At 39.4% G+C, this 26,393-nt stretch overlaps 1 protein-coding gene across 13 annotated transcripts in view; it reads right to left on the bottom strand.

The window, feature by feature from the left end:
• The window catches only part of ADAMTS12 (ADAM metallopeptidase with thrombospondin type 1 motif 12), a 268,928-nt gene that overhangs the window by 55,620 nt on the left and 186,915 nt on the right, over nt 1-26,393 (bottom strand). For all 13 annotated transcript variants that reach the window (XM_039545726.1, XM_039545725.1, XM_039545727.1 and 10 more), the window contains 3 exons: nt 23,688-23,808; nt 14,891-15,135; nt 13,406-13,547 (listed from right to left, as the gene is read on the bottom strand). In XM_039545726.1, the coding sequence (XP_039401660.1) occupies nt 13,406-13,547; nt 14,891-15,135; nt 23,688-23,808 (508 nt within the window). The remainder of the gene's footprint in view (nt 1-13,405; nt 13,548-14,890; nt 15,136-23,687; nt 23,809-26,393) is intronic.

Genomic DNA, 26,393 nt, shown 5'->3' on the forward strand with positions numbered 1-26,393 from the left:
TATGTCAGCTTTCAAGCTTTACACAGAGCTTTTCTTCAGGTCTGGGAAGAGTGCTACTCAGAGTAGTGTCTCACTTTGAGTGTGTTTCCCAAACTGGTAGAAAAGCTCAAAAGCTTGTCTATCACACCAACAGAAGTTGGTCCAATAAAAGATATTACCTCACCCACAGGTATGATAAATGAAAAGAGCAATTAAGACCCTTTATATAGTGAATTAGCTGGAAACAACAGAAACCACTGCCAAAGACAAAGCACTGGATGGCAATGCCTGCTAAACTAGGTATATTAAAGAGTTTCCTGATTGCAAAATCTGGGTTCGGGAATGGTTGACAAGCTGTATGGCTGTGAGAGGCACAGAGCCAGAGAGGCAAAAGCAAGCAGTCAGTGGAAGATGCAAGGATGAGCATGGCCTTCAGAGGGAGCAGAGAGACAAAGTTCCTTGGATCATAACTGAGAGGAGAGGCAGACTTGGAAATTGTGAGCAAGGAAACTATCTACTGTAATTTGTTTCTATTGTATTCAGGAAAACACAATTTTGTGTAAACAAACAGGATTGCTAACCCCTTGGGCTAAAAGGGCAATAATATTGTACCACTGTGATTTTTATCCTCCCCTATATAGGTCTGTTGAAGGGGTCAAAATAGAATATGCTACTATGGGGTCAGGGATACGTGTTGTATTTTAGATAAAGAAGTGTCAACTTTGCACGGATTCTTTAGCAGGTTTCAAGAAAATAAATTTAAATAGAAATCTATTAACAACGCATAATAAACAACCCATAAGCTTTGAGAAACTGATGAGTTTTTCCCAATATTTCACACTTTCCCCAATATAACCATTGCACATATAAACAAACTTTAAATATTTGTTTCCTAATATTTCATACAAATTCTAATTATTTTTTTCATGGAATATCAAAGCCCTCCCATTTCACTTATCCATGAAGTTACGCAAAATGGCTTACAAAGATGGACATAGAGAAGATAGGATGCAACTGGAAAATCCAGAGGAAGAAAGGTTTGGATGGTGGCAATGGTAGCGGTAGATTAGAGGACGGTTGATCATTGTTGAAAAATGCCAAGAGAATTTAACAGAAAACGATAAACTTTCTATTGGTAACACTATTAAATTCAATTTTTTTAAGATAAGTTTCTACAGAACCCTCTTGGTTTCATCACTATTCTGTTCTATGCGACTTTTCCATAATGATGTTTGTTTTTGCTTTGGAAATCTAATCAGAGAGTTTGGCAAATGTCACTGCCAGTTGTAAAATGAGGGAAGTTATCAGAAATGCTTCTCTGCCCCTTTTCAAACTCAGACATGAATTATTCCCCTATGATGAATTATTTAGCATAGTTTCAGCTGCTGTAATGCATTTTAAAGCAGAAGTCTGGTGCTAAAGTAGCCTCTTCAAACACGTGCAGAAGCCTAGTTTACAGTGTGTGTGCTCTTATCTCCGCCCTGACCATTGACATCAGTAAGCTCATCTATTTGAGTCTTGTCAGTTATTTCAAGCTGTAATCACACAAATATCATTCTTAATAGGGGCCTTAAGTGGATTCACTTTATTTGCAGAATCTGGAAAGTTCTGGGATTGTTCAGAAATTAAAGGTGGATATAGGCCCCTAATCTTTCCATTATGGATGTGCATAACTTACTTCAAAGCCAGAGGGCGTAACATGTGCACATCAAGGTACAAATAGATTCAGTGAAACAGTCTTTAAAACAAAACAAACAAATATTGTCATATTTAGTTACTATAAATATCCAATGTTCTGTATGAAGTAAGTCAGAAATATCTCACACGGGCCCTGACCTATTCCACACTTAAGCACATGCATAATTTAAAACACAAGTCCCACTGAAGTCACACAATAAACATACTTAAATGCTTCTTTCAACTGAGGCCTCTAATAATTTCCACCCAGCTATTTCTCCCTGATCCATGTCAGCAACACTTTGATGCGGCACTGGTGGACACCCACATAGCTGTGTGTGTGTGTGTGTGTGTGTGTGTGTGTGTGTGTGTGTGTGTGTGTGTGTGTGTGTGTGTGTGTGTGTGTGTGTGTGTGTGTGTGTGTGTGTGTGTGTGTGTGTGTGTGTGTGTGTGTGTGTGAGAGAGAGCGAGAGCAGTCCATGGGGTTTGATCCCTACTGAAGAGACCTTGCTCTATGTTCAGAAGCTAGAACATGTGTGGGAGTGTGTGATACAGCATGGCCAGAGGGCAGCAGGAGAGTGTTAGAAGGGAGCCTTATTCCCTGTAAGGGGAAGAAAGTTTGCTATAGATTAACTAGAGCACCTGAAGCCACTCAGAGCACCTGCAGTCAGTCACATGATAAAAACCCCTGCTTCAATCAGACAGTGTGGGAGTTGGTGCAGAAAAGATTGGTATTGGAGCAGAGAACAGTTTGAAGGAGTTGGAGCAGAGAACAGTTTGAAGAGAAGCAGAGGAAAGTTTGGAGGAGTGCTGCAGTGGACTAAGAAGTCCAAGACCCTAGGTAAGGGGCACCTGGCTTGTGCAGAGGGAGGGCAGGAAGCCCCCCCACAAGCTGAAGGGCAGGAGAGGGAAGTAGCCCAGGGGAAGGAACCGTCAGTTCAAGTGGTTCACCACTATCCTCAGGGCCCCTGGGATGGGACCTGGAGTAGAGGGTAGGCCCAGGTCCCTCCCTCTCCACTCCCCTCCTCAAGGACACTAGTGGGGCAATTAATATTCCAATTCAGGGGCAAGAAATGGCACCCTGAAACCCCCCCCCAAAGAAGAGAAAGCGCGAGACCCATCATAATAGTGCCAGCAATTTGCCACAGAGTGTCTCCAGGAAAGAGAGCTTTCTGCTAGTGAAGCAGCCTCCTTCCTACATCCGTTGTCTCACTGCTGGTCCCACAGAGTGATCACTTCAGCCAGGTCTACACTAGGAAACTAGTTCGCTATAACAACATTGTTCTGGAGTGTGAAAAATCCACACTTAAGAGCGACGCAGTTAAACCAACCTAATCCCCTGTGTAGACAGCACTAAGTTGATGGGAGAATTACCCCATCAACATAGCTAGCGCTTCTTGGGGATGTGGATTATAGACGCCATTGAAGAAGCCCTCCTGTCAGCACAGGTAGTATCTTCACTGAAGCTCCACAGTGGCATATCTGCAGCATTTTAAGTGTAGAGCTGCCGTCAGCTGCTTGAAAGTCATTCACTCTCTCATTCTCCCAATCCTTCCATGCCTGACATTCTCACTCTCAAATATACAAAACCACTATATACAGAAATGGCTGAGCTAGCACTTCCAGTGCAATTGAGCTTTTTTGCATGCAAGTACACTCATATGGGGATGAATATCCAACACTTGCGCAAACAGAACGTGTCTGCACCACTGTTCATGAAAAAGCAAACAAACAGTATCAACACGGACAGATCAAATAGTGATTTTTTTCACAAACATTTTTCCCTGCTCTTTGCCTATCTCAGATCAACCATGAGCTGGAAGGACTATTTTTGATGGGAGAGTCCAGTTCACCTTCCATGTCCATTCAATTCTTGATTCCTCTGCTAAATTTACCAACAAAAATGCCGATTAGAACATGGTTAGGTTGAGCTTTTTCGGATGTTCACTCAGAGCCTGAACACTTCAGTTGAAAGCGTCATCAAAACTAAAAGCTGAAAATGTAGATAAGAAGGGTCGGTGTTGGAAAAAGTCAGACATACACAGTGTGTATCTGTAAAAGTATGTGTGAGATTATGTGTCTATTTGCAACTGACATGAACCTGATTGTGTGCATGAGTGCACACGTGCGCGCACACACACACATACACACACGATTGTTTTACCTTGCCCTTTGACTGCACAAAAAATCATACTAATTGTATGCACAAATTATATACACAATTATGAAGGCAACCTTATGTCCCTAACTTTTTGAAAATCAGCATCTAAATCCAGACAGAAAACACAGTGACCACTGGTTTGTAAAATTAATACCACAACTTTTGGATTAAACTCCACGTCTGGGCTAAACTAGTACATATGGAGTTAAATTTGCAATGCTGAAGCTGAAAAGGGATTTAGTGGGTATACACTAATTAACCCCAAATAGGAATCTTGTGGCTAAATCCTTTTATAAGCTTTGAAAATTTCCACTTGCTTGTTATTTCTACAGAGAGATAAACTTTTGCATTCTGCTTAATGCTATCTTTCAACCAAGAGGCTGTCCTCTATTAGACAAATTATGTTCAATGCCACTTTAATCTAATTCTGAGAAACATGATTAGGGCCTTTAGAAAGGACTGAATGTATTTGCAATTTTTTTATCAACAATTATTTAAAGAATGATATGCAAGAAAAAGCAAAGTAAAGGTTTTATGCATCCATATAGGTCAAATAATATATTATCTAAGGGGTTTATGTGCTAGCCTGACAGTAAATGTCTACATTAGAAGAATATGGCTAGCTAGAGTATTTTAGAGTTGCTCTTTGCAAGCAGGGCTGGCTCCAGGCACCAGCGAAGGAAGTAGGTGCCTGGGGCGGCCAATAGATAGGGGCAGCACTCCATCCATTATTGGGGCGGCACGTTCGGGTCTTCGGCAGCAATTCAGCAGGTGGGTCCCTCTCTTCCTCTTCGGTGGCAGCTCAATCAGGTTTTTGGTTTTTCTTTTTATTCCTTCGCCGCTTCGGGCGGCAAAAAAGCTGGAGCCAGCCCTGTTTGCAAGGAACATATTGGTCCACACATATCTAGACTGCAAAGCAGTCATTTGTTTGTTTTGCAGCACTTAGACAATTTAATAGCCCAGCTGCGCTGTTAGGATGGGATAGAGGTAACAGAACATTATGATTTTTACTGAAAATGACGCTTTGTTATTTTTCTTGTGGCCACAACTTTTCAGGGGGATTTGTTTGTGAGGGATTTGGTTTTACTTTTTGAAATCATTAAATTATTTCATATTACATTAGATAACACATTTATTACACACATTAAAAAAGAAAAGAAAAATATCAATAGACAAACTTTACATCTCAGAAGTACAAGTAAACCTTCATTTAAACACAATGTTTTATCCCATCTCACACTCAATTCGGACAGTCTTCCAAAGGGGATAAGCCCTGCATGGAAGTCTCTCAATGGCATCAAGTGTTGTAGCCCCTGAATCTGACATTTCTGCATGTACCCCAGAATTCCACAGTACTGCAGTCAGCCATCTTGTGTGTTCAGCCCATGCCAGCTGAAAATCAAACATCATGTAGCAAAGAATAATACATGCAGCTGCATGTTTGCAGCTGTACTAATTAGAATAGGACGTAGGGCAGGGCTGGCTCCAGGCACCAGCGGAGGAAGCACCTGCCTGGGGCGGCACATGCTAAGGGGTGGCATTCTGTCCATTCTTGGGGTGACACAGTCTGGGCGGCTTTTTTTTTTTTTTGCTTGGGGCGGCAAAAATGGTAGAGCCGTCCCTGATGTTGGGACAGGGAGTTAATGTTCCATGAAAATAGAAGGAATGTTTGGACAGCCAATCTTGGTTTTAGGTGCCTCTGACATGTAAGTTTTATTGTTGTTATGACTAGAAATGCTTTGCAAAGAAGAAGCAGCAGCAGCAGCAGAAGAAATTGATATTGGCTGTTGCTAGGAAAATTGATAACCTATTAGAGGCTATTATGAATTGTGGGCTTTGTCCAAAGAAAATTTATAAAAAATTTAGTTTAAACGTGTGCTTTAAAGCAGTCTGAGGAAGCTTTTCTTTGAGCAAGGATCTGACATATAAAATTCCCCATCAGATGGATGGAAGGAAAGCCCTTGGAAGCCCAGATGGTAATCACTCAAGCCATTTCAGATTTTGGTAAATATAAATGTTTTGAATGCTCTGAACCTATTGCCGTGGCATATGTGTGTGTGAGAGAGCATGTAAGACCTAGCGAAAAAATAGTTTTAGGTAAAAGCACTCTGGTTTGTATCAATCATATATCAGACAGAGTAACTGTGTCCCTATTGTTCCTGACACTGCCTGCAGAGAAACAATAAAGTTATCACTGCTTTGGGTTCTGAAAACTCTGGGTAACAGATTTGATGAGCCAGCCAGGAGTGATAGGGAGGAAGTGGATGATTGGTACAAATGGTTTGCTGTGCTATGCAAGAGGAGAGGAGTGTGGGGCAGGGTAGCAACCTGGAATTTCCCTGTGTTGTGGTCTGCGAGTCAATTTATGAATACATTCCATTACTGGGACTCTGGTAGCCTAATCAAACGAGAAAATATGTCAGAAGGACAGGGAAAATCTGGGAAAAAAGCACAGCTGAAAATGATTTTGGAAAACAGCTTGACTGATTTGTACAGAATAGTAATGGTTTTTGGAAGCCTGGAAGCTTTACCAGCCCCGGGGAGTTCCTGCAGCTCTGTGTACTGATGGTAGTGATGGTAGTAAATAAAGAGATAGATGAGTTAAAGGCAATCAATCAATTAATCAATCCAGCCTAAAGGCAGCATCAAATATCCTCCGCACCACCAGCTTGATTCAGGCCGCACAGATAGTGGCACTGCAGAAGCAAGGGGTGTGACAGGGGTCGAGAAAGTAACAAAGCTGGAGCAGGAGGTATTTGGATTGAAACAGCAGACAATGGAGACTGAAGGAACTGTTAGAGCCTTACTGAAGGATTCCCAGGATAAGAATCAGGCAGGTCACGGGGACTGTAAGAGATAGTATTTGACCTACATAGATGCATCAAACCTTTACTAAGCTTCTTCTTGCATATCATTCTTTAAATCAATCCTTTCTAAAGGCTGTAGTCATGTTTCTCAGAAAACCTTCTAGAGTTTTTAATCTATAAAATAAGAGGAAATGCCAATTATTTATTTTTATTTTATATTATATATGTATATATTTATACAATATAAGCATATATTATTGATAATATAAACAAAATAATTATAAATTATATTATATTTATAACAATTATATATTAATATACCTTTATATAATTATATATATTATATACGTATATATAGTATATATTTACATAATTTTTATATTATTTATTTAATTTATTATTTATGGGGGAGAGTCAATTTCAGGGGATAGCTATCTCATCTCTCAGGTTCTGTTATTGCAGTCTAATCTGATCGAGTTTATGTTTTAGACTGAACAAGATAAATCCATACAAAGGAGAGAAGAAAAATAACTAGAACAATACATGAAAATGCAGCTTCTGTTTCTAGTTTGTAGTTTTGTTGCTGGAAGACCACAGCATATGATTTGTTTAACCATTTATGAACCCCAGCTTCACTTCTTTGGCTCCAGAAAACATCTGGCTGGATTGCTCTGATTTTCCTCTAAACAGGAGGCAGAATAGATTAAGGCAACTTGATGTTGATTGACTGTGATAATGATTATTATTATGGGTCTGATACAACGACCACTGAAGTCAATTGGAGTCTTCCCACTAACTTCAAATGGGCCTTGAATGAGGCCCTGAGTTACTAATTGCTCCCAGGAAAGTAAATATTCATAAGTGGTGGCAAGCTTAGCCCACTGGATATGCCAATCAGATAATTTGATAGTGCCTATATAAATAATTGGCACTTCCTCTTATTTTATGGAATAACTAGTCCTTCATTAAAGGAAACTATGACCACAAAGTCCTTGAAGGTCATTTTACCACCACATTTTAGTCAAAACAAGCTTAACTCTCATCATTTCTTTGACTCCATTTTGGATTTATTTCAATAACACTTGTTATATAATGTGTTTATTAGTATACGATGATCTTCTAGTCAACTTTAACCCACTTCACCTTAGCAACACCGGTTTCAAAAATACCAAGATGGTTTGGATGTAGCACAACAGCTCTGTTATTGTCAATGACATTCAATTCTGAGTCTAAAATACCTTGCACTGCGCTCAAAAATAACCATTGTCCAAACCAAGAAACTAGTTTTATGGACGCTCAGAGAATTGTGGTATTTAACAGAGTTTGGAAATAGTATTTCATACTGGCCTCTCGAACCCACTGACGGGAAAAACGTGTGTCACATTAATTTAGTATGTAATAGGTCAACACTTTTTGGTCTAGAAGGTCAACAATTAACATAATTCCTATTCCTCATTGTACGTAATACGTTTAGAGTAACAATTTCCAGTTTTCTACACTGAGAGACAGCTGGCATTTCCCAAATACACCAATAATGGTGCTGCTATCTAATTCTAGAAAACAACATCACAATGTGCCCTAAGTAAGGGGGCAGAGCAGAGTAGTGCCATCACAGGAGCAGAGGAGGGTTGGAACTGTGATTCTCATTTTCTCCTTGCTACAGGGGTGTGGTAGCGGGAACTGGCATAGATAAGCAGCAGTTTACTTTCCCTTTTGTGCTAATGCTCCACTGTCTTTGGCTGCCCACTTGCATGTGGCAAAATTAGTGGACCTGCTCAAGTGTCTTTCTCCACATATCATGCCCTATTATGATTCACCCCCTAACTGCCCTGAGCAGCCATATAGTGGCAGAACTCACTCTATATGTCAGTTTCCACCTTAGCAGAGAGCTAGAAGTGAACTCTAGTAGTTGAAAAAAGGTAAATAATAAGTGGGAATGCCATTTGTTAGAAATCAACAAACAAAAGTAACCTGGGGCCATCTATTAAAGTGATCCAGCTGGTAGTCCAAAAAACAGAGCCAAAGATCACAGGTGTTATCCACGCAGCTTTTCAACCAGATGGTGTTTCCCAGGTTTATAATTTTTTGCAGGGAACACTTAAGAAAATAGTTCCGCTAATCTTAAAGAAAACAAATCAAGCAGTTCAAAAAAACATTAATCTCATGTCATTATCATGCCAGTCATTAAATTAAACATCAAACATTATCAGCACTTACATACTATGGTGATTGATGGGGGTTATACAAGTACACTGCATAACATTCAATCCAAGGGGTTCAATTGTTTCAGATAAACTAATTACATTTTAGGGGTTATTTTTGCTAACAAGAAAAGAATACTGTTCTTTATTGACTGACAACAGACCAGTGTTCTGAGAAAGGTAAGAGCACATAATTAGCATGGAAAAAAAATCACATTGACTCCCAGGCATTAATTACCTAAAATGAAAGCTGTAACAAGCCAGTTCTTCAAACTATGGAAAACAAATAACCATAGCTGTTTTCTTCATAGGGAAGATTTAAATACTAGTACTAATAAAAACAATGAGGAGTCCGGTGGCACCTTAAAGACTAACAGATTTATTTGGGCATAAGCTTTTGTGGGTAAAAAATCCACTTCTGATTTTTTACCCACAAAAGCTTATGCCCAAATAAATCTGTTAGTCTTTAAGGTGCCACCGGACTCCTCATTGTTTTTGTGGATACAGGCTAACATGGTTCCCCCCGATACTAGTACTAATGTTTGTCTTTGCTGCCTTAATATACTTGACTTCAGTCTAAATTTGTTACAGGATTTTTTGTTTGTTCCTTTAATACCAAAATCTCATGGAATGCAATTAAAGTAACCAATCATTATCTGCCGGCATTCACAAAAACATAAAAATTAGAAATGGAAGAGGCCAATGTCCTCTTAGCAATCCCCTTGCAGGTGCAAGTTTGTCCCTCCACTACTTTATGTAGTCTAGTTATAAATGACTCCGGCAATGGGATTCCTACCACATCTAATCAATCTTATTGAAATCAACAAAACCAAATACAAACTTCTTTAAAGATCATTACAAGTAGGGTGACCAGACGTCCTGATTTTATAGGGACAGTCCTGATTTTTGGAGCTTTTTCTTTCATAGGCACCTATTAAGCTCCACCCCATCCCAATTTTTCACACTTGCTATCTGGTCAACCTCATTACAAATCTACTGAAAAATCAACTGACTTTTTACCATTCATAACATTCTTCTCCAAAAATGTATTTTGTGTTTCAAAGAAAAGTTCTGAAGCCTCTGTTTTGCAGAAACGCCCCTGGGATCTTCACTATTTTATGCTCACTTTCACTTATCACTGCCTTCACGTCATTAATCTGTTTAAGATTATATTCCTTAAGCTTTACTTTTATTATCAAAGACATTTCTGCACCTGTTGTTGGAATCATCTTATGTTTCTTATTCTACTTTCTACAACAAACAATTTTTGTCTGATTTATAATTCTATACTGAACTGCAATAACACTTTGATTTTTTTAAGTTACCATAATGTAGAAAGAATTAAACAGATACAAGTTCTACAAAATGATTTCACATTAGCTGATTACTGAGAAATGTTGGGGAAACATCGATTCCTATTAGTGCAGTACAAAACTGAAGTCAAAAAAATTACTTAAATGTATTTAAAAAAACCAATCAGTTCTGGTAATACAAAAAAAAACCCTGAATACCTTTAATAGCCTCCATTGGTAGTATACAGGATCACTACAATCCTGCTAACAATTGCTCCAGTGGAAAACACTGTAAAAATGCATTTTCCAGCTCAGTTTGTAGAAAAGGATGAAATTCATGCTAGATGTTATAAAAAACCATTTGCTGCTCCCTAAGCAATTTTAATAGATTTTAAGGTGACAATGGACCATTGTCATTATCTAGCCTGACCTCCTATATAACAGAGACTAAACAACCTCACCTCAATTGGGCTCTTCGATAATTAGAATGCTGTTATGATAACATCCTTGGAATTTCTAAATATTATAGATGACAATTTCTTAACAGTCCAACAGTCCAAGGGAAGTGATAGGAGTGTGATTGCTTGAGTCATTTATAACTAGAGTACATAATCTAGGAAGGAACAAACTTACAGCAGCCAAGTGACATCAGCATTTTTCATTTTTACTTGTTATGGTTTTATGAGGGCAGTGTGATAATTATTGGTTTCTTTAATTACATTCCAACACAGGGAAATTCTATATTAACCCTCCTCTTAACACATTAAGAGGAACTGATCACACAGACCTAAAAATTAATGGTAGCTTAGGTACAAGTGATCATGATTTGATCACATTTGTGAAGTGCCATAGAATAAAGTCTAAATCAGTGTGTGTGTGTGTGTGTGCGCGCGCGCTAGAGATAATAGAATAAATAATGTACTTAGACTTCTGTAAGGCATTTGATTTGGTACTGCATGATACTTTGATTAAAACACTAGAGTGATACAAAATTAACATGATGGCACACATTACGTGGATTAAAAACTGGCTAAATGATAGATCTCAAACTTTAATTGTAAACAGGGAATCATCATTCAGCTGGTGTGTTTCTAGTGAAGTCCTGCAGCGATCAGTACTTGGCCCTATGCTATTTAACATTATTATCAATGACTTGGAAGAAAAAATAAAATCACTGTTAAAGTTTGCAGATGACTCAAAGATTGGGGGAGTGATATATAATGGAGACGACACATCAATGATATGGAGCAATCTGGGTCCCTTGGTAAGCTGCGTGTAATGCATTTGATATGGTCAAGTGTAAAGCTATACATCTACAGGCAAAGAATGTGGGACATACTTACAAGGTGTAGGACTCTGGGGGTGGGTCATAATCAGCTGAACATGAGTTCCTAGTGCAATGCTGTGGCCAAATGGGCTAATGTGATCCTTGGATGTATAAATGGGGGAATAGGCAGGAGTAGGAAGATTATATTACCTCTGTATTTGGCACAGAAGCACGTGGTGGTCAGAGGAAATGCTACAAAGACACACAAAGCGTATCTTAAGAAAACTGATGTGGACATCACAAGCTGGGAAAAGCAAGCCACCAACCCACCCCAATGGTGCCATATCCTCCATCAGGCAGTGGCCTGCTTCGAGGAGAAGCACCTTGTCTTCAGGTACGTCCACACTACCCACCGGAACGCGCTCCCGTCGACTCCAGAACTCCACCAGGGCGAGAGGCGGAAGTGGAGTCGACGGGGGAGCTGCGGCCGTCGATCCCACGCCGTGAGGACAGGAGGTAAGTTGATCTAAGATACGTCGACTTCAGCTACTTCTCGTAGATGAAGTTGCATATCTTAGATCAATCCCTCCCCCCCAGTGTAGACCAGGCCTTCAAAGCTGAAAAGATAAAGAGGAGGAAGGAAAAAGAAATAACTTTCTCCCAGCAGTCCGCTGGCCTGCCACAAAATGTCCACTGCAGGTGGATTTGCAGTTCCAGGATCAGACTCCTGAGTCATCTCAGGACCCATATGTAAATCCATGGTAGAGATCATCCTCGAATTGAGGGACTGCCAGTCAATCAATTTGGCACTGATGCAACCAATGCTGGAATACTGTGTCCAGTTCTGGTGCTCACAATTCAAGAAGGTTGTTGGTACATTGGAGAGGGTTCAGAGAAGAGCCAAGAGAATGACTAAAGGATTAGAAAACATACTTTGTAGTGACAGACTCAAACTAAACAGATTGAGGTCCTTAACATAAAGACGGTTAAGGGGTGACTGGATCACAGTTCTAAGTACCTACATTGGGAACAAAAATTTTATAATGGGCTCTTCAGTCTAGCAGACACAGGACTAACAAGACTGAGTGGCTGAAAGTTGAAGCTAGAGAAATTCAGACTGGAAATAAGGTGCAACATTGATTACCCTCATTGTTAAACTCATTTTTTCAGCTAGGTTTGTAGAAGAGGATGAAATTCAGACTAGATATTATAAAACTCCATTTGCTGCCCCCCTAAACAATTTTAACAAAGGGTTATGGTGGATTCTCCATCACTGGCAATTTTTTAAATCAACATTAGATTTAGATATGTTCTAAACAGGACATATTAGTTCAACAGGAATTATTTCAGGGAAGTTCTATGGCCTGTGTTATACATAGGCTTGGAAAGATTAGAATTGTATTGGTAAACACTGATTTCACTGTACACACAAAAACCTACAAAAAAGTATTTCCGTTGATGATAATTGAAATCCATAGATAGGCAAAGTAAGAAAATGCTACTTGTGAACTTATCACAGTCCCATCTGAATGTATATAAAACATGCAATGAATATTGCATAAAACATATTTACAGCTCTGCTAAAACAGCCATCTTATAGATTCATAGATTCTAGGACTGGAAGGGACCTCGAGAGGTCATCGAGTCCAGTCCCCTGCCCTCATGGCAGGACCAAATACTGTCTAGACCATAAATCTTTATAAATCTTTAACTTTTTGAATCTCAGGTATATCGTCATTATATACCTATTGTGTGACACTCCCCCACAAACCAGTATTTTCCCACAACTGTGAAAATTAACTTTATACAAATGGGGGGTGGGGAGGATGCTTAAACACATCAATATTATCTATCAAGATTATTTAAAAAAAAATAAGTCAAATTCTGCCAAACCTAGTGGTGCAAGAGGTCAGACTAGATAATCACAATGGTCCCTTCTTGCTTCATAATCTATTAATTTATAATAAGACTAAATCAGATGACAGTGAATTAAAAGGATAATAAAAAAGCATGTTTTTAACCTCTTCCACATGTTACACTGCAATCCGTCCAGCCTCCATATTGCCAAAAATATTCTGGGTCCACTACTTCATTCTCAAGGTTTCCTTCTTTACGTATTGTGTATTCATACTTTATTCCGGGGTTACTTTCCTGAAAGAGTAGCTAAAAAAAAAAAAAAAAAAAAGATGTGAAATTATGTACTTGTCTGTGATTATAACACATTGGCCCAAATCTTCAAGAGTAGAGTCCAAAGTGTCTGCAGATATTTACAGGCACCCAACCTGGGAACATATGACTCTTGAAGCATGCCTGCCCTTGAGAAATTTATATATCAGCTCCTCATTTGTGCACAGGTATGGGGAGGGAGCAGGTGCATGTAAATGTGGGGTGCACTAAAGCAAGCAAATACTTTTGCAAGCATACTTACAAGACAAAGCTATGCAAAATAACCAAATGGAGATAACTGAAAATAGACATTTTATTAACACCTATATTTATATGCAAATGTTATAAATGATAGTGTCACAACCATATAACACCTGTTCCTTCTCAGCAGACAGCAGCATATTTATCAAAACATTGCTTTAATATTGTTTTCTAAATGTCTCCTTAAAGAAAGAGGAAAATTCTTAGCAGAAACAGGCAGTGAGCAAGTCAAACAAATTGTTCATTTACTTTTGGCAGATAACAGAGGCGGGGAAGGAGATAATCTTTAGGGGATAAAATACTGAAACAACTCCACAAAATGGTTTACTCCCACCCAACCAGGCAACACTGAACACTGACAGAAATCTTATTTCCCTGCTTTAAGTCCCCTACTCTTCACGCTGAACATGGACAATCCACTAAACCCACTTGGACACATCCTTCCCATACATTCAAGGGGTGGGAGTGGTGCAGTAGTAGCTTCCATTCCTTCCTCCCTTCTTTTTCTCTGGTCTTATGTTTCATACATATCTCTGGCATACCAAGTAAATACGAAAAAAGCAAGTATCAGAGGGGTAGCCGTGTTAGTCGGGATCTGTAAAAAGCAACAAAGACTCTGTGTCGCTTTTTACAGGAAAAAGGCAGGATTCAGAGAGACGGACGGCAAAAGGGAAACTACAAGTACCTTCCCCAAGGTAAATATTAGTTTGATATATTTAAAGCTAGACTGGATAAATCAGCCGAAGATCTATCGTAGGGAGCACTTTTATGTAGTGGGCATTGAATGATTAAATAGGTCTTACCCTCTCTGGGTTTTTGGTCCCAGCTCATCAGGGTACTCAAGCACATAACTAATTTTAAGTAGAGTAAACGAGAGTACTCATGTTCTTAAAGGTAGGCACGTGCTTAAGTAATTCTATTGAATCAAGGCCTTCAGTTGTATGACTACTTTCAAAGCCAAACCAAGATAACGAAGGATATAAAAGATGAGTTATTTTTTCCTGCCTTGTTTTCAAAGCTCCAGATCATTCTGCTTCCAGCCAGAGTTATCAGCTTCTGCTGCCGATCCTTTACTGTACCTGTATCCACACTGACTCATTGGTGGGTCCAGACGCTGTCAGATTTTCGAGATCTCCATTTCTCTCATATTGAAATGTTGTTCCTGCCACTTTGTATTCTCCATTCCACTGAATAATAAATCCCCCATTTAGGTAATACTTTTTTGGGTCTTCACTCCGCACTGCAAGGAAATTTCCTGCTTCTGCCACTTCTACTACTCTTATGCCCCTTGCTCCTTTTGGAATCAGTCCAATGTCAACATAGCCTACGGAGACAAGACAGGTTCATTTAAATGATTATTGTTACAACAGAAAGTGATTATACATTACTTACCTTTTTAAAATACAAACTTCAGCCACACTTGTAAATATGTAAGGTGAGCACATTATCATACAGTTTAAGTTTCAGTAACTCCTTTTAAATCTAGTTAACAGTGCCTTTCAATGCAAAGTCTTCCTGGGTTGCAAGAATCAATTAGAGGACAGGAATTCGCTTATTATTTAGGCTATTAGAAGACATATTGAGATTCATTCTTCTCTGAGGTACTACACCAGAGTAATTCTAGAGGAACTCCATTGAGGATGGAATAGGTGGCAACATCTACCATAAATACTGTGACGTGTGAAAAGGGTCACTATATATTTCAGAGAAGAAAATCTGTGGCAGTTGCATTAAGTCATGATGCCTCCTATGGGGAAGGATATTTGAAACTTGCAGGAAATGTTATCAGCTGTCACCACTGTAGGAGAGGAGGAATACAGGGCTTTGGGCACTAGCCTGGGACTTGTGAGATCTGGATTCAAGTCCCTGTTGTACCACAAACTTCTTGTGTGACCCTGTGAAAGTCATTTAGCCTCTCTCTCCCTTAGTTCTCAATCTGTCAAACAGGGGTAACAACACTTTGCTGCCTCACAGGGGTGCTGTGAGGGTAAATCGATGAAAGACTGAGACACTCAGATACTGCAGTGACAGAGGCCAAATAGGGGGCTGTGTTTTCAGCCACCAACAGAAAGTCCAGATTTTACCGACAGGACTAAAATTGAGTGTGGTCATGTGCTGAAATAAGGCAAGTTTTACTGGTAAAACTTCCCAGGGTAGACCAGGATTTAGAATTAAAATCTGCTTGCCTTACTCACACAAAGAGTCTTAATGGCCTCGATAGGTCTACTCATGTGAGTTAGGCAAGCAGGATTTGGCTCTACGCCATACTTAGCAATCTTTAATATCTATCTTGGGTGCTTATCTGACACCCATTACTATGGTATCGGAGCACCTCAGTCTCTAATGTATTTATCCTCACAACACCCCTGTGAAGTATGGAAGTGCTACACAGTAAGTTTGGATTCAAGCTTTTTTAGAATAATGTTTGTTAAAATTAGTGTTAAAAATACAAATTTAACAAAAATCGGTTAAGCAACAACTCAGAGACAATTATTTTGGCATGGCCCCTTCCACTGTAGCTCAAAAGCTTAGCTGGTTTTAAAGTGTACTGGGACAGTTTGATAATATATTTTTGCATTCTGGTCTTTGTATTACGTTTATTTTCTTTTGACCAGCTGAATTATCTTCTAATTTCCTAGATGCCCGCACTAATTCCCAATGAATATTGTGCTGCCTTCGAAAGCAAAGCTAATCAGCTGCAGGTTATTCAATTGTTCCCCTTTAAGATGCCATGAGCTGTTTTCACATAGCCGTCCAGGTTACACAGCTTAGGGCACACAGCTCAGTCTGACCAGGATCTGGAGATTTGAGACTCACCATCACAGTCAAAATGTCAGCGCCATCTAGCCCACACATTGGAGTATTGATATTGATGGCATTATAAAACCTCTTTGAACTGAGCAACTCACTGAGGCTATTAACCTCCCCACCCCACACACACTCTTTTTGAAAAGTTAAATGTATATACTCATAACCACTGAAGGGAATGGAAATGTCATAATTAGGGTATGAAGAAATTTATGCCATAACTAAATGTATGTCAAGAACCTAATCCTGCAGCTCTTGTGAAGCCCAAACTCCCACTGCAGTCTGAAGTCTTGAATGACCTTTCATACTAGAGAGACAAGGTGGGTGAGGTAATATCTTTTATTGCACCAACTTCTGTTGGTGAGAGAGACAAGCTTTCGAGCTACACAGAACCCTTCTCTGTGTAAGAAGAGCTTCTTGTAAGCTCAAAAGCTTGTCTCCCTCACCAATGGAAGTTGGTCCAATAAAAGATATTACCTTACTCCCCTTGTCTCTCTAATATCCTGGGACAGACATGGATACAATAATACTGCATATTTTCATATTGGTGTAATTCAGGAGTATCACCACTGAAGTAAACAGTCCCACCACCGTAAATGAGAATAGAAGTAGGCCCATTGACATCTACTTCTTATACCAGAGTCAGTCAGCTCACTGTTATCCTACCCACCCTCCTGTTTGTCTGTTGCCACCTGCTCTCTCACATTTGGACCAGTATAAAGAAGCGACCATTTGCAAAATCCAGCTCAATTTTTAAAAATGTGTCCTTCCTACATTTTGGAGGTGTTCTGTGGTCAAGATTTGCATCCATCACTTAATAATACACCACTGTATCTGCTAATGTACCGCTTGCATGGATAGAAAAAACGTGCATGCAGTAATACACTGCATATAAAAAGGTAATTAATAAAATAAGTGTTAGCAGTAGGAATTCAGTTCAAGATGGCATTTCAATCATGAGAAGCTTTTTGGGATGTGAGAAATTGAAAGCATTTTTCAGGTGAAATTGAGTTCCTTGCACTACAGTCCATATGAAAGACTCAACTGATTATTTAAAGCTAATATGAAGCTCTTCACTGCATGATTCAATAGGTGCACATCTGGTCTCTTGGTAGATTTGAAGACGTGGAAAATGTACTGCTTCAGCAGCATAACTGAAAGAATTATCTCAGAAGCCCAGCTGGACTTGTCTTTGAATGACCCATTTAGATAAAAATTATATTAACTTTCCTTTTCTATCACTCTGTTCCATTAAAAGCAGAATAACATCTTCAAACTTACTTTTGGAACAGATGGCAGCATGTACACCTGGCTTTTGACCCAGTTTTGTTAAATATGCTGAACTGACGAGCTAAAGGTCTTTAGACTTTACATGTGCTGTTTAATTATCAGCCCTATATAATTTCTTACTATAAAAGAACTATACTTACTATAGCAGACATAATCTTTAGGCAAACAAAGACGTGGAGAGCACTGGAAATTCAAATAATTATTTTCCTGTTTGTTTTTTTAATGACAGTGCAGTATCAATGCTAGCCTTACACAATCTTAGAAAATTAGACAACGAACTCACTACCTTTCTTTCATTCTTTCTGGAGCAGTGTCACTCAGTTTCTGCACATAAAGTATCTGCACAAAGTTTTTTTTAATGCACTTCCATGATAAAGAGATTGTATTACAGTACTAGTAGGAGGTGAACTGAAAAATGCTATTTCTTTTGTTTATCTTTTTACAGTGCAAATATTTGTAATAAAAATAATAATATAAAGTGAAATCAATATATTTGAAAATGTCTAAAAATATTTTTGAATTTTTTTATGAATTTCAATTGGTATTGTGTTATTGTTTAGCAGTGTGATTAAAACTGATTAATCGTGACTATTTTTTAAAATCTAGTTAATTTGTTTTGCTTTAATCGCTTGAGTTAACTGTGATTAATTGACAGCCCTAGAAATTATGGATAAACTGTTCATGATTTAAAAAGAAAATGGTTTGATTTTGTTCCCTCAAGCACATTTTGCTTATTTCATCTCTCTCTGCACTGAAATAGGTATCACTGTAACATTCATAAGTTATATAGTAAGATAAGCAAGAAAAGCCTTTCATATGGAACACTGATCCAAATCCAAATATGACAAATTGTGTTAGAACCAGAAGGTGTTACCTGAAATTTGACTCCACTCTAGTGTCATATACAGGAAGCATAAGTTTAGATTCCAAATGTCATTTACATGATGCAGACAAGATCACCTGGTTTAAGAAATTCTGCAATTGTTAAGAAGGAAAAAAAAACAGTTGGAAGGGACTGGATGTTTTGCCATCTTGATCACCAGTAGCAGATGATATTTTACCAGTACATCCAGTATTATGGTGCATTTTCTAGAACAAAACCTGTTTCTTCAACAAACTTGAATACAGGAAAATATATTATAGAAAAGGAAAATACATTATCTATGAGAATATTATTTTCCAGCTGTACAACTAATTACATTTTAAAAACCTGATCAAGCTTAAAAGAAATATACAAAAGGTCCCATGAAAATCCTGGCCCCATGAAAGTCAATGGCAAAGCTCCCATTGACTTTAGTGGATTTCACCCAAAAGCTATTTCAATATGGCTGGTCAGAATTATGTTCTGGGCAACTTTCTCTCCCCTCCCCTTAATTATGTAGAGACTTGTTTTCCTCAATAGAGCAATAAAATAAATGATGAAGAGGTGTGTGAGCTGCCTTGTACCACATACTAAAAAGACAAATAATGGATCTGTTTGTTTGTGCAGCAACTCACTGAACACATGATCTCTGAATGCAAAAACAACACTAACTTGCCATTTTAACAACAACAAAATGTGCTGTGTGAGATAATACCCAATTAAGCAACAGCTCCTTCTGTTGTAGATAGGTCTTTGTGTATATACAATAACGTGAATGACACCACATATGAGAGTTAATAGGTTATCTGATTTAAGAAGGAAGGTAAAATAGACTTATCAATTTACTGGATACTAATTTGCCTTAGAGGCAGGACACATGTGGGTGATATTTAAAAATGACAAATTAAAAGATTTTAATCAAATAGCATGTTAAACAGTATGATGCTACTAAGTCTGCAGTTGCAAAGCATCTAGCTGCTGCTTCGCTGGGATAGAAACAATATTTATCTTTTTCTAGAAAAGAAGAGAGACTCTCAAAAGCGTATAGGTTAATTGTAGAACTGTACCAAATCTGGCAACTGTTCCCTTATGTCTGTTTTCAAAATTTGCCTTCAGAATAATTATGTTATCTTTCACTGCCATTTCTAAACAAACAGGTACAGCAAGTTCTCCCATGTTACTATTAACCTTGCTCTGTATTCCAAACAGGAGTTAGATTTGGCAGGGGGGCATGATGGGGAGGAGGGAGGGGATGACAGGGGCGGGGGCAAGGTGATGGTATTCTTCCAGACTCCTGTAAAATAAGCTCCAGCCAAACAATCTGCTGCCCACTGTACATGCATGCTCTCTGGGCTGGTTGGGCTTTGCAACCTCACAGTGGGTTCAAATATAATCAATGGCACTGCTGGGCTCCTTGTATGTCCCATATGGCTCCCCGTTGTGGGGCCTTAGATACCCCATTGGGTTCTGCTAGGTTCTTTTGGTTTCGCTGCTTCTTCATTGGGAGCAGGGGAAAAGTGGTGCTTGCTTGCTCATGGTAACAAATCAAGCAGATCTTCATAAAATAATCCTCCCTCTCCTTTTTTACGTGCAACTGGTGAGCAGTGAAATAGTTCACTGCTCGCACTGGGTGTCTGAACTAGCACTCTCTGAGATCAATGAGGCAGCTCACACCTCTCAGAGCTGTTGTTTAGATTCTGCAGGCGGAATCTTGGCTTTGGTTACCTCAAAAACATGAACCAAGTATATCTCAACAACCATAACAGGGAGAGACTTACATTAAAAAAGAAGTAATCTTAGGCTATGTCTACACTAGAGACCTTACAGTGGCACAGCTGTACCGATGCAGTTGTGCCGCTGTAAGATCTCCCACGTAGCCGCTCTATGCTGACAGAGCTCTCCTGTTCACATAATTATACCACCCCTAACGAGTGGCAGTAGCCATGTTGGCAGGAGAGCATCTCCCATCAACGCAGCGCTGTCCACACCGGTGCTCCTGTCGGTTTAACTTATGTCACTCAGTGGTGTGTTTTTTCATGCCCCTGAGTGACATAAGTTAAACCGACAAAACTGCTAGTGTAGACATAGCCTAATATTCTGGAAAATACAGTGGCTGCATAGAATAGGTGCCGGCCTTTTACCAACAGGCTCCACTGAATCGGAGCCCTGACTCTTGCTGTCATTTATACAGTCAGTATCATTTCTCTTCCCCTATTTTGTTTATTTGTTAGTTAACTTTTAAAACATGTAATGATTTAGGTGCCACATCTATACACAGGAACCTACAACATTTGATAATTTAGTCAGTCAACATCTGAATCATTTTTTTTATTTATATAACCTTTTTTGTTAATGTATTTGACCTGCATAATTAACCTAACGAACCAATGGGTGACAGGGCATGGATCACTTGATGATAACTTGTCTGTTCATTCCCTTTCGGGGTTGGGGCACCTGCCACTGACCACTTTCAGAGGACAGGATACTGGGCTTGATGGACCAGTATGGCCATTCTTATGTTCTTCTGAATAACTACTGTGTTTCTTAATAATAAAATACTAAACTGACTGTGTCTCCGGTTTATGAGGCAGTAACTGATTGTTATACATACTGATATAAACAAACTTGGAGGCCACGTCAGAGTCAGTTTGCCCATCTAATTTATTACATTGCCACAACTCTCCTGAATTAGTTAATTAGTTCTCTCAGGAACTCTGAAGTGCCGCATCACACCACAGCCCAGAGTGTGACTGACCACGCTCCTGCCTATCAGAATGTGGCAGGTCAAACAAAAAATGGTACATCCCTGAATTTAGGACATCTCCATCCCCCAAATAAATAAATAAAAACCTTTCCCTGCTTGAGGTTTTATTTCAGTTCCATAAAAAAGGCAATCAAAAGTGTGCACGGTGTCTCAGAAGTTGGTTCAGAACTCAGCACTACAAACATAAAACATGTCAAAAGGAAGCACGCTTGCTTGCCTCACAGTAATACCTTCCTCTTGTATATTGTTTTTCCATCGGGAGAGCTCAATACAAAGGTCAGTATCATTTATCACCTGTTACAAAGGTGCAGAGAGGTGAAGTGACTTGCTCAAGGTCTCACCCTGGAGGCCAGTGGCCAAGCCAGGAATAAACTCCACATTTCTAGAGTCACCGCCTAGTGCGCTATCCACTAGACCACACTGCCTCACTCAGAACAGACGCACAAAAATCACAACTACCCTGACAGAATGTTTGCGCCCAGCTTTCATGAAAAGTGCTTAGACATGTACAAAAATTGTGCAGACCACCTGTTGTCTGCAAAGGTAAGTCAAACCCAGTCAAAGCTGATCTGAACGTCTTTGAGGTTTGAGCAAAAAGTTTCAGACACCTCTAACATAGAATCCTTCACTTTTAGGTCTCTGGATCAAAACCAGCCCTGGTCAGTAATGACCAAAAGCCTGGGGTGGGATTTTCAAAAGTGCTCAGGACTGATCTAACCCTGCTCCCATTTAAACCAATAGGAGTTTTATCTTTGACTTCAATAGGAGCAGGGTTAGGTCCAAACTAAGTGCATTTAAAAATTCCACCCCTATTTTCCATTTGACAGCTGCGTGGTGGGCCAATGTGAAATGAGCTGATGGTCTCAGTCCAGTTTCTAGTGATGTTTGTAGATAAATTACTAATTGATGATCTTACTTCATAATAATAAACTTTTGGTAATCTCAGATGAGGGCAAGGGATTAAAAGAGGTTAGGAAGTGAACTATCCTCTCACTTCTGAAGGTGATTACTCCTTGCCAGGTCAGGGTCTAAGTATCTGATAGGAGTGGTATAGAGAAGCTGTCTTTACTGATACCTAGGCTGTAGTTAATCAGAGACTTTGCAGGCCACTCTATTTCAGAAGCACTACATTCTTTTAATAATATTTTCAATATCTTTTAATAATAAATAGCAAAGTTGATTAACAAAAATAAAACCACTACCAAAAGTGTGTGTGTTCAGAGTGAAATCTGCTAATACTTCTATCTAGTGCTCAAGTAGGGTGACCAGATGTCCCGATTTTATAGGGACAGTCCCGATTTTTGGGTCTTTTTCTTATATTGGCTCCTATTCCCCCCCCCCCCCCCCGCCCCGGCCTGATTTTTCACACTTGCTGTCTGATTGCCCTATGCTCAACTATGTTTTGGAAACTATCAGATTCATAAGACTTTTTCAGCAGAAGTAAATGCAACAATAATGTATCTCACTGATTTGCTCACCAAGTCAGAAAGTGTTTTAATAAGAGCAAATGTGAGGATCTGGCCTGGCCTGGCCAAGGTGTTCTAGGTGCAGAATTCAAGGGAGGGAAGGAGGAGGAAGGTGGTATGAAGCTACCTTTCCTTTCCCCCAATCCTAAGAACATCCAGGGAACTGCTCAGACATCCTCTATGGATCAATACATTACCCAGAGATCAAACCAGCCACATCCCTACCTGCTACCTACATGGGGAACGGGCTGCAAGTGGGCAGATAAAACTGATGTAGCTGGATCTATGGTCACCCAGGGAACGAATCCCCAAGTTGCTCATCTGGGAAGTTTTCTGGGAACTTATCACCTAACGATTTCCCCAGTTTTTCGAAGGCGGTTAATTACATACCTTTTGCAAATGACCTTGCTGGCTATTTATTATCTGGGTAATTTGCAGTGGAGGCTGTTGACATCCAACAGCCAGGAGGCAAAACGGGCATTTAATTGGTCAAGGGGCACTCAAAGTCATTTCACAGTCCAGACTAAAGAATTGTCTCTGATTCAAAGCAGACTATGCAAAGCCGTCAGTGAGGAGTCTCCACTGGTAATTTGCCATTCACCAACTTGAAATGAGAAGAATTTTTCAAGCCTAATTTGAAGAAACAGTTTCAGCAAGAGAAGGAAAAAAAAAAGGCCCCTCTTTACCTAATCCTTCACTTTGATTGAACATCATCTTCACCGTCTGACAAGCAGATCCATCTCCAAGGCAAACTCCGCATCGATCTTCAGTTGCATTGGAATTTATCTCATAATCACAGCCAACAGTCTAAAGGGAAAGACATTTTCATTATAAATATTCTATCTATAATGAATTGCTCCAGACCCAACGTATCACTGACTCTGAAATCAGCTTCTAATCAGCTGCTTCAGAAGGGAAAATGAACTGATTTCACTGAATACAACATATTTTATGTGCAGACACTTAATACCAGAGACTGTCACATCTTATTTAAGTATAAAATCACGCATATTGTACAAGAGTGACAGACATTATTTGCCCAGGACATGCTATGAACCATACAATGGTTACAAGAAGCCATTATTTTAACAGAAACACACCTCAGTTGACCTGTATTGTCCAGCATATCCTGGATTTTTCTCTACTTTTGTATGGCATACAGATATCCCAGGTTTCCCAAGCAAGTGTTTTGCCAGTTGGACTAAAAAGTAGCAGTGTTAGTGGCCTGATATTTTATCTACTAACCTTTGCCAGTATATCACTAACATGAACATGTTTTGACAGATCTGAAAGACACACTCATTATAATGAATGCTTGGAACTTGTACTAACATTGGTACTCAGTGGCAGTTTAGTGCATATCTTGGGGATTCAGTTGTAGAACGTGCTGAGTTTATGCAAGCATGGCTGCAGAACAGCTCTAGAAATAACAGGGCAGATGCTGGTTTCTGCTTCAGCTTCTTTGTGCCACACAGGTGGTACAAAGGGACTGGATTCTGGCTGTGGCCAACCTCTGTACCTCCCCAACGTCAGAGGGGCTGGAGGTGAGGTATGGTGGAACTATGCCCAGCCAATCATCCATCCATATATGGGCCCTTAGGACCACATTCCAGTGACAGAAGGTAGTACAATCCAGTTTGCTTTAGATCAGCTTTGGGGTAGTGCAGGGCAGCTCACAGGTTGAAAGAGCTGGAACTTCTTTCTCTTGCACTGAGCAGAACTTGGATGCAGGGTAAAATCTTACCTTATGCACCTTTAATGGCCATAAGAAAAGGATCCTAAAACACATTTAATTTGTTTTAAATTATTTTAAATAGATTATCTCAGAGACAGAGGAAAGAATTTAGTACTAAAGAAAAGCCAGAATGTAATATACGAGAGATGCAATGCTTTGGAAACATGGAATATTCAAAGACCTATATTGAGATATGACAGATGCTAAGGACCCATAGAATATTCAAATGCTACTGTATCAAATTTATAAGTGTTATGTGTAATTTTATAGGTTGGCTAGTGATTGTAGCCTGGCTCAATAGATGAACTAAAGGATATTTCCTGCAGGAACTAAAGCCATTAGGGGTAACAAGTCTGTGGAATGGGGAAATAGCATAGAGTAGTTTGATCTGCTTCAAGAAGTCTCGCAGACAAAGAATTGGAAACTGTATAAAGAGACAGTCATGATCTGGGAGACAGGACACTCACAGTAGATCCAAAAACTGATGTGAAACTGGGACCAAGACAGAGATCCTGAGGGAAGAACCTGCAGTACTTTAACCCTATGAGGGTCTCCATGTGGAAGATGAGTGACTGCCTGATATATTAGAGTTGCATAGAAAACAATCAACTATTTATAAGATAGGTTTTCTCTGTAATGTTTTTTATTCTGAATAAATCATACTTTGCTTTATGAAAGCTGGCTGGTCACTGGTTAATCCTGTCAATGGTTAACAGTGGTGAATCTGAAGCTGGTCAGACCTGCTGAATAATCACAATGAATTGTGGGCGTCTGGATCCCAAATCTCCAGTCTGGAGGGACTGGATTGCAAACTCCTGTTGTGAGAAAAGGTAATAGCTAGAGGCCTGAGACCTTAGCAGGGTGCCCGTCCAGAGGCCACAAAGGGAAAAGTGTAGTTACCTCAGGTACTGTGACTTAATGTAATATTTAACTTTAAACTTTTATTTGTATAGACAATTACTTTTGAAGATGCAGAGCCTGCCACCTTAACTGTGGAACAGTGAATTTAAGATATGTTATTACCAGAGATTTAAAAAAGAATTGAATTTTACGAACCATTGTCACAAGTCATTTTAACAAATGTTAAAGCATATCAATAGTGCGTCGCTACCACAGTCAGATGTAATAATTATAGACGGGCTGGTGGCACGTAAAGCAAGGATTCAACCTCTTTAGGTATGAAGAATACAGTGTGTATCCTCTCCAAAATTACTGTACAGCACTTCCCCTCTGGGCACAAAATGAATACTGGGGAGTCTGGCAGCATGCAGAACATGCAGAAAACATCCATTTCTGGTCTCCTGAAGTTTAGCTTTTTTCATTCTTCCCCTCCTGTGATAAATTGTGAATTATTCACCTTTCATCCTGGTTTGGATGAAAAAATGATGAGAGGGAAAGATTTTTTTTCCAGACAGCTCTAGGGGTTATTTTGAAAGAGGGCATCTTATCTGAGGGCAACTTGTTTTCTCAATCCCAATAAGAACAATGGGAGATGGCAGCCAATTTCCATGGGCATGTTAACTTAGGGCACCCAAAATGCTCTCAATGCTGCCCGAACCGCACATTTCCATAACTTAACGTGCTTGGATTTCTTTAAATACTAACCTTAACTCTGAATGGCCTTGGTTAATAATATTTGTTTGGGAATAATTACAGC

Source organism: Mauremys reevesii, linkage group 6, assembly GCF_016161935.1.
Source record: "Mauremys reevesii isolate NIE-2019 linkage group 6, ASM1616193v1, whole genome shotgun sequence".
NCBI classification, from domain to species: Eukaryota; Metazoa; Chordata; order Testudines; family Geoemydidae; genus Mauremys; species Mauremys reevesii.